This window comes from Corvus brachyrhynchos, unplaced genomic scaffold (genome assembly GCF_000691975.1).
Source record: "Corvus brachyrhynchos isolate BGI_N302 unplaced genomic scaffold, ASM69197v1 scaffold148, whole genome shotgun sequence".
Classification (NCBI taxonomy): domain Eukaryota; kingdom Metazoa; phylum Chordata; class Aves; order Passeriformes; family Corvidae; genus Corvus; species Corvus brachyrhynchos.
Genome location: NW_008239785.1, coordinates 3,206,362 through 3,215,395, shown reverse-complemented (window position 1 = coordinate 3,215,395; position 9,034 = coordinate 3,206,362). Strand labels below are relative to the sequence as shown.

General features: G+C 47.4%; 2 protein-coding genes across 2 annotated transcripts in view; one reads left to right on the top strand and one right to left on the bottom strand.

Moving 5' to 3' along the window:
* Positions 1-2,053, top strand: part of OTOP3 (otopetrin 3) — an 8,534-nt gene extending 6,481 nt beyond the window's left edge. Inside the window, exons 8-9 of the mRNA XM_008640646.2 lie at positions 5-313; positions 1,038-2,053. Of these exons, the coding sequence (XP_008638868.1) occupies positions 5-313; positions 1,038-1,208 (480 nt within the window). The 3' untranslated portion in view covers positions 1,209-2,053. The remainder of the gene's footprint in view (positions 1-4; positions 314-1,037) is intronic.
* A 1,193-nt stretch (positions 2,054-3,246) lies between these two features.
* Positions 3,247-9,034, bottom strand: part of HID1 (HID1 domain containing) — a gene marked incomplete at its 5' end in the record, with an annotated part of 19,919 nt that continues 14,131 nt past the window's right edge. Inside the window, 6 exons of the mRNA XM_017743184.1 lie at positions 3,247-5,395; positions 5,860-6,018; positions 6,343-6,434; positions 6,817-6,897; positions 8,376-8,509; positions 8,992-9,034. The exon at positions 8,992-9,034 is cut by the window's right edge and continues 170 nt beyond it. Coding sequence (XP_017598673.1) covers positions 5,332-5,395; positions 5,860-6,018; positions 6,343-6,434; positions 6,817-6,897; positions 8,376-8,509; positions 8,992-9,034 — 573 coding nt within the window. The remainder of the gene's footprint in view (positions 5,396-5,859; positions 6,019-6,342; positions 6,435-6,816; positions 6,898-8,375; positions 8,510-8,991) is intronic.

Here is a 9,034-nt window from a genome sequence, read left to right as displayed (position 1 = left end):
GCGCGTTGTAGCAGCGACTGAGGCCAAACATGCCAGACACGCCGGGCAGCACACGGTGGCTGCAGAGCTGCCTGGGGAAGAGGAGACCACGCTGAGCAGCAAACAGGAGCACAGCCAGACACCTCCTGGCAAAGAGGAAGACACTAAAGAGCAGAATGGTGAAGCCTACAGCCAGAGACGAGTGAGCGTGCTGGAGCTGGGACAGGAGATCCGGAAAGCTTCCCTGTCCTATATCCATACCTACTCTCACCTGAGCTGGAAGAGAAGAGTATTGAGGGAGATCTCGTTCTTCTTGGTTTTGTGCAACATCATAGTAAGTATTGTGCTCTCTGCTCCATCACAGGTCGGCTGTGCCACAGTGACCTGTGACACAGATGTGATCTCCTTGTCTTTCTCTTGCATTCCAGACAAAAAACCTTTGCCCACCAAGTTTCAACCTACTGGTGAGGCAAGTCAAGACCGGTTTTGCTGTTAATACCCCACTCTCATAATTAGGAAGTCTCTCTTTCACCCTCAGAGTCAAATATTACTGGGTTTCATGGGTGCAGACAGCTGATAAATCCTTACTTGCCAAGATTTTAGCCTCTGAAAAAACCCCCATTAGGCTCATTAAGGGTGTTTCATGAGAAAGGTGGAGAAATGTGAGGCACCAGCATTAAGCCTCTGTAAATATGAGTCTCCAGGTTTGAAACTCACCCAATAAAGTACACTGTGGTCTGGGATCTTGAGTCAACCCTGCAGCCTTAATCCAGTGAAAACACATTGCCCAAGGAAACAGTGAAAGCCCGTACAAAGATGAAGCAGGCTGGGGCAGAATGGGGCTGTCATTAGGTTTCCAAGGTTTCAACATGATTTGAATTATGGCAAGGAGTCAACAGCATAACTATGGGATTTTCCTTCTCCTTCCTGGCAAGGAGACTACTATGATACTCCTGAAATATTCCTACAACCACTTGAGCCAGTGCTGAGATTAGGGTGCAGGTAGAGGACAGTTTGTCATCCTCTCACTTGTGTTTCTTTCCCTCACATCTCTCCAGCTGTGGGTCATGCCCACATTTGGGGCTCACCCTGTCTTCGAGAATGGAATGGAAAGGTCATTTTACGGCTACTCCACCTGGTTTGTGATCGTGAACTTCGGGCTCCCCTTGGGTGTGTTCTACCGCATGCACTCGGTCGGGGGGCTCCTGGAAGTCTATGTCACAGCCTGAGCCAAGCTGGACCCCCACCCCAAGGGCTGGGGAGAACCAGTGATGCTGAACAAAGATGCAGTAAGCAGCAGATATGCACGTGGAAGCTTCTAAGATATTTCCCCTCCGGCTTCTGCTTGGACTTCTCCTTGTACATTACCGTGAGTTTCGGAAGAGGTTGTTTCATATTATCCTTTTCCACCATAGAGAATAGACTCAAAGCCCATAAACAAACTCTCACTGCTCTCAGGAACCATGCATGCAGTCACAAGTCTGCCAGTGGATGCTGTTTGGCAGCAAGTGGGACTTTACCCACACCTGTTGAGATCTTCCAGATAAAAGAATGCAAGAGCAGCCGTTAGCAAAAGCAACAAAGACTGGCCTGCACCAGTTCAGAAAATCAAAAGCAATCAAAAAATAAAAGCTATAACATGACCTTGCCTTACTGAGAATAAACACTACTTCTCCCTACAGGCACTCCCAGAGCCTCAAGTGGGAATCACTAGGGAAGCACTGTGGGTGATCTTTACTCACCACAGATGATGTTATCACTGGTGTGGACTAGCCACGGTCCCATCCTTGCACACAGGGCTAGTTCAAGAGCAAGCCACTGCCACATCTACTGTGAATCCCTCCCCACCCCAACACTTTGGCCCTTGCTGCTGCCTTGCACATCCACAAACCTTTCTCGAGGTCACCATGCACAAGGGAAGGCAGCTGCAGAGCGAGGTGCCTGCATCAAAGACCTGCTAGGATGTGCTCCATAGGCATGCCTGCTTTGAAGGCACGTGGGAGAGCAAGGGGCTTTGTGACTGTGGTCCCAAATCCAGAGCCTGATGAATGGAAATAAAGAGATTGAATTTTCACCTGTGTCTTGTGAAATCTCTGGGTCTGCTCTGCACTCAACGGGCTCAAAGTCAACTCACTTAAACCGCTCTTGCATTCCGAGGTTGGATGGGGCTCTCAGCAACCTGGCCTAGGGGAAGGAATTCCTGCCCATGGCAGATGAGCTTTATGGTCCCTTCCAATCCAAACCATTCTGGGATTCTGTGAGATTTAAGAGCAGGCCTGCTCTATAATCAATCAAAATCTGTCATGACCCTTACCCAAGCATGGTACAAAAGGCATTCTCATTATTGCTTCTGTTCCTCTGTAAATCAACCCCAGGATCAGTGTGGGTTTAGGATTAGAGCCTATTTCTGGGGGTTTTTTTGTGATTCCATAGAAAAGCAAACTCTCCCACGACAGTAACAGTGAGGATTCAGCATTCAGGCAGTGATAGCACCTTTCTGTGAAACTCTAAGTGAGACTGATTTCATGAGCATGAACTTTGCCCAATCAGTGTTTGTATTTGGGCCCATGTCAACAGAAATATGTAATGAGAAATAACAGCTGGATAAATTAGGCTCCAATAAAGTTAATTATTATTCTCATGTCAGTGTTTGTACCACAGGATCCACAGGACATACATGCTAAGGTCTGACCTCAAACCTTCTTCCCAGTGATTGACAGCCTGGGGACAAGGAAGGATGACACTTCATGGGCAAACCATGACCTGGATTTTATCCAGTTTAATGGATAAAACACTGGTTTAAGTTACTGAGCTTTCACAGAGCAGGTGACTTTGGAATGAACACTAAATACATGACTGAAGACATGATCAGCATGGACAGGAATGAAGCCCACCAGCTCCAACTCTCACCTACAGCCACACAGATCAGATAAACAGTCAAGGCCCTCCATGCCCTTTCCTAACAGCCCCCAGGGCCAGGGTGCCTGTTTTACAGGTCTCAACTGCACAAAGGTTTTAGCACATGGTTCACTAACTCAGGAGACTTGATCCTGTTTGATCTTTGATGATGCTATAAACATAGAAACAGCCAAACCCACACAGTTCAGGCTCATTTTCCAGAGTCAAATCTTAATTTCTGATTATAAATAAAATTACCACTGCAGAGAAAGCCAGCCTGTGGTCCCCCAGTGGCACAAATCACCTCAATGTAAGACAAACAAGATTATAAACTTCTCTCTGGGGAAGAAAAAAAAAAAAGGACCCAAGTGCATGTTTCAGTTAATCTTTATCTTTCTCTCCGTAAGTAAGCAAAGAGTTTACAGTGCAAGTTGATTTCCACAGAACAAGGATCAGACTCCAAACACCAAGAAACAAACAAAAAGGCTTCCAGAGGAACTCACAAAGAAACAAAGCAGAAAAGAGAGGACGGAAGAGATTGTGAGAACCAGCAGATCCATGGGAGGGAAGAGGCAAAGCACGTGGGACACGGGAGGCCCCGTTCCAGCTGTGAGGTGCGAGTGCCATACAATCAGAGTCTGGCCCCACCAAATCACATTCTTATACATGAGAGATTCTCCAGGTGAAACAGAGCCCTCACCCTGTTTACACCAACAGAGGTGGGGTCAGGATGGGAGTAGTGCTGGGTGGCAAAGTGGGTTAGAGATGGGAGGCAGGTGGGGGAATAACCTCTCTCTACTTCACGCATTTCTTATCCTTCAGAAAACCATTCCAGTTTTATTTCACTTTCTACTGGCCTGGGACTCTATCCTCTTTCAGTGCCCAGAGAAGGAAACCACCTGACTACAGGCCAGTGGGAGCCAGCAGCACACTGGAGCAGCTCTCTGGGAGAGGATGGTCATGCTGTTATCACTGCAAAGCTTAGGCCAGGGTTACAAGTCACAGACTTGTGTCATACTGTCCCTGTACTTTAATGTGACAGACCTGTGGTCTAACCTGTGGCAAACAGCTCATGGCCAGCAATCCTCCCAAGAGCCTGAATAAAAGAGCACCAAGGACTATGCTTTGCTGGAGAGGGAAAGGTCTCAGTTCATGACAGGACCCCTCACATTTCATTGTCTAAAGACCACGTGGGTCTAAGACAACAGCCCCTCCCAGCAGAACATAAAATTTGACTCAAACCCCAGGGCGTCTCCACTTACCAATGTGTAACCCCACGATGCTGAACCAAGCCAGCAACAGCGGATCTCCCACCAGTTCCCATTCTGGCTTCCCAGATTTTACACGTGCTTGGGACCCAATACATTCAAGACTCAATAACTTGGTCAATAACAAAATGCCCTGAAGAATTAAACTTTGCCTCAGCAGTCTCCACTCCCTACTGACATGGAGATGCTTTTCCTCCTACAACTTCCAAATTCCTCCTACAACTTCCCTGAGTGCCTCCCTCAAACCCTTGCCTTAACGGTAGTGTGCAAAAGACCCTTTTGCTCCCTGCATTGCATCAGCCTGCCAGGCAAAGATGGAAGGATGTGGTTCCTTTCAAACCCAGGTGACTGTGTCCTTTCAGCCAGTGGGAGAAGACTTAAAAGAATTTAACAGTCAGGTCTCTTCTCCTTGCTCTCACTGAGCCAATCCCTTCCTCCTTGTGTGCTCACACAGATTAAACAGGGCTTTCAAAAGTGAGACAGGCTCCTTTGCAACAGCCCACCATGAAGGACAGGCTGCTGGGCCTGGAAGCCAAGGAAAAACTTCTGAGCCACACCAACAAAACTTCTCAAGCATCTTTCCAGGAAAGGACTAGAGAGATTCAGAACCGAGACACAAAGTTTTCCTTCAACATCTTCTCCTTTCATTTAGGTGGGAAAGACTTCCCTATATGCAACTGAGACACCAGAGAGACACCTGCAGCCAGAAGGGATGCCCTGGAAACTTTATGGAGCTACACGGAAGTAACTGCAGTTTCCAAACCCTGTCTCCTGCAGGAATAGCAGCTTCTCCCTTGCACCCAATGTACAGCTAGTCTTTTTCAATTAAATGCTGACTCTGACCAGGGCAAGGACAGGGTCATATTGGTTATCAAACCACATCCAGAAGCAAAAGAGTAACAGAGGAGCTAAGAACAGTCTGATTTCTAGTGCAACCACAACAATGGACAATCCCTTAGATATCTTTAACTCAAGGTTCATGGTGAAGGGTGAGGGAAGAGACATGAACTGGGGGAGGGATGTCCAAGCAGGTCCCGATTAAAGCTTTAAATGACAGGGAGGTAAATGAAGTGATTGTCCTTTTGGTCTCTCAGCTGGACGTGAAATGCAGGAATAGTTGTGATGAAGCAGCACACCGCAGTCCTTAGATCCAGTGTATTCCTCTCAGTAGAGGTAAGTGCTCTCTTTAGACCCGTTGAATTTCAAACAGCTTCACATCTGTGTCATACCAGATCGGGGGATCCACATTCCTGAGGGAGAAAGACAAGAGCCACTTTACTCCCTGTGGCCAGGTACATGGAATTCCAATCTCACAGCCAAGGTTACAGGAGCTGGCTGCACAGTGTGCCTTCAACTTTGCATAAAAGGAGATCACTGGCTGAGAGACAATGCACCTTACAGGGATGACAGTATCTACAACATCCCACAAAGCCAGAGCTTTGCATGAAATCCCTGCACCAGACCCTCTGGGCAGCTTTTCTATTCCCTGCTGCTGCCAGTTCCCAAACAAGCAGCACTCCCAGAACAACCCCCTTCATGTCACCCACTCAAAGTTTTGGAGCAGCTGATTCACCCCAGTCTCTTCCAAGGGAACAACATCTTTCTATCCTGTAAATATGAGATAACCCAGGGCTGGCTGAGCACACGCAATTCTCTCTATAGGCCTCCCAAAACTTTGGAAAAGACCAAGTCAGGCTGCAGCCAGCTGGTTTACCTTAAATAAATAACTCCCCACATGTAGGTGCGGAACCACATGGCAGTGCCCGAGTTTGCCTGGTACTTGCGGATGAGGATGGGGTGAGGCACCGGGAGCAGCCCCACCAAGGTGCCATGCTGCAGGAACTTGAGGATCTCTGACTCATCTGTGAGACCCCTGCCAAGACACAGACCAGGAACATCCTTAGCATGTCCCACAGACATCTCCAAAACTGCTGCAGCACAAAGGGTCAGCCTAAACAAACGCAGACACTGAGCCATAGCCAAAGTGAACACTCCTGCTCCCCTCTGTAAACAGAGTGGAGAAGGGATCAGACAAACAAGATGTTTGGCAAGGAAAGTAACAACTCTGCTGAGCCCAGGATGCTTTCAATTAAACTTTACAAGGTTTCTCTTATGAGCCCTCCAAATTCAAACTCTGCCAACATCATATTGCTCCTTAAAACACCACACAGCCCTTCCTCTCCAAAAATCTCCTTACTTGTCAATGCAGATCTTCTCCACCTGAGGGACCAGCACCTGTAAGAGCCGCATGATTGTCTGCAGGGGAAGCTTTGACTTCCAAGACATCACCTGTAGGTAGGAAAGCAACAGGGACATCAGCGCACTACATTAGCAGGCTTTTACAGCTGTCTCCACAATCTCTGCAACAAATGAAGTTTACAAAGATCACAAAGCTGGTGGGTGAACTGAATGCACAGGAGCAGTACAGTAAATCCTGGAGCACTAGAATTATGAGGCACCCAATGAGACCAGTGGGGCATTGGTTTGAAAGAGGTAAAACAAATCATTTCTTTGCAGATGTCAGTAAATTAAAGTTCTGGAGCTTTGACCTCAAGCACCTGTGAGGAAATGCTGCTTGAGTCTCTGATGGCAGGGGAAGGGGTAGGGGTTGTGAGGCATTTCTGCCACAACCCTTCCTCATTATTGATTTCCTCTGTTCAGATGCCCTTACCCAGTCAGGAGTTGGAGTCCACTGTCCACTGGAGGATGCACTAGAGAGACGCCTTCGATCCCGCCGGGAATGTGATGCCTCCTATCAATAAACATTATTTTTAACAAATAAAAAAAAACCCAAATGTAAATCACACTTAAGAGTAAGAAATACAATCCATTTTCTGCTGATATTCTCCCCAGATTTTCTAGACCGCTACTGGCAAAGACAGCTCAGCCTGTCCCTAGAACATGTCAAACCACCAGACCTTCTTTTACCAAACCCATGTGCTCTGACCCAGTGAGTGGCAATATTTGATGAAGTTGGAGGGCCCTGTGGAAGGTCACAGGTCCAGTCACCACTGTTGACACTCTGCTGGAACGATCCACAGTGGCAGAGTTAAAACAGGACTGACAAGAGACTGTTCAGGCATACTTATTTCTTTTGGCACAGAGATTAAATAGCTGAAGGCCACAGATTTTCCAGCCTCTGTCTACTGAGTATCTCTGGGATTTTTGGTGTCCATCCTAGAATATCCTGAAGAGCATTTTTCCAAGGGTAGGCTCTCAGCAATTCTTATCTAACAACTCTTGCTTCTTGAGGAATGACACACTCAACCTGGCTTTCCACACTCATGGTGGGAAGGAAGGAAATAACCCTCTAAAATCACTGTTGATCTCTGCCCAAGGTGAAGAGAGGCTTTTTCCTTTAGCAATGCACCCTGACCATGCACTGCTACAGCCTAGAGCTGACTTTTCTACAAAACAAATGGGCACAGCACTTCCTTCCAACAGCCATCCTACACCTCCTCCACATGCACAGACTCATTCACTCATCACCTTTACAACCAGAAACAGCCAGCCTGGGGTAGAGCTGTGCCAGTGCTTTTCCAGCTGGGGAACAGCTCTAGCCAGCTGCTGGACACAGATGGAATGACCCATGATTATGTTTCATGTGCTGCTAGAAGAAGAAAACCTTTCTTCTGCAAGTTCTCAGTCAAGATCTCATTTAATGACAACATAATTAATTGTGTGCTTAAGATGTCTCATTGGCCATGGGCCTTGGTATCAGGCAAGGCCAGGAAGGGTAAATAAAATTGGTCCTGGGGTATTTGGGAATTCTGTACATTCCAATTTATTCAAAGCCACTCTGAGGGCAGCACCTCAGCCCAGCCTTCATGGGAACACATTGTTCACAGCACCAGCTAGACAGAAGATTCTGGTAGAGTTCTCCATCCCAAGGGAGAGGAAAAAGAAGCAGCAGTAAGAACCTGAGTTGAAAACCTCAGGATCAGGAGGTTTCATGGCCTCCCCAGGCAATTTTACACTCACTGCTCTGTCAGAGTCTTCATGTTGGAGAAAGTTCACTCAAGTGCCCCAGCTCTTGTGTCGTAGCACAAACATGAAACACCCAAGATGATGCAACAGCCCTTCTGAACCACGTTGTGTCCCAGCACCCTGCACATGTGCACACTGCCTTTAGTGCAATGCCTTTCTTCAATGGGGCCAACAGACCTCTTCTTCTAACCCCTCATTTTTTTCACACCTAGACCTTCCCTGCACACCAGTGTCTGACCTTACCCCACTCCAGGGCTCCCCATCACTCAGGGCTGTGGGTGGATTTCCCTCTGGTGACAGCTGGGAAGCCTCGGGCTCCAATGAACGCATGGTCCCATCCTCCGACACCTGGGACTTCTCCGTGAGCTTGTCAATCCCTGTGTTCAAAAGAGGAAAAGCTCAGAAACACAGGTTAATTAAGTATGTTTAAAAGCAAAGGGTTCTTCTCTGCCCCACTATGCATTGACACCCTGTGTCTCTGCTGATACCGGAAAAGCGCTCCTTTCAACAGGAGAAGGAAGATTTAGCCTTGATTTCACAACCCCAAAGGAGTTTTTCTCTAGAAAAATGCTCCCTGAGGAGGAACACAGGTTCACATGGATTGAGTTAACCTAAGGCAATAGGTCAAGATTAGGACAAATGGTCATGGCCACACTAAGTCTGAGAGGACAGAAACTGAAGGCAGTTTGTTTGTGATCAGCTTGGGCCAACTGATCTGAAACTCAAGACTGAAAGGCAGTTAAGTTATTCACAAATGTAAACTCTTAATCTCTCCACACCCAGTGAAAAGGTGAGCCCACACCATATCTCACAGAGAAAACAAACCTCTCTCCTGTTCCAAAGGTAAACTAAAGCTCACCTGGAGTAGCCACCAGACTGGTCTTCAGCGTCCCTGGTTCAGC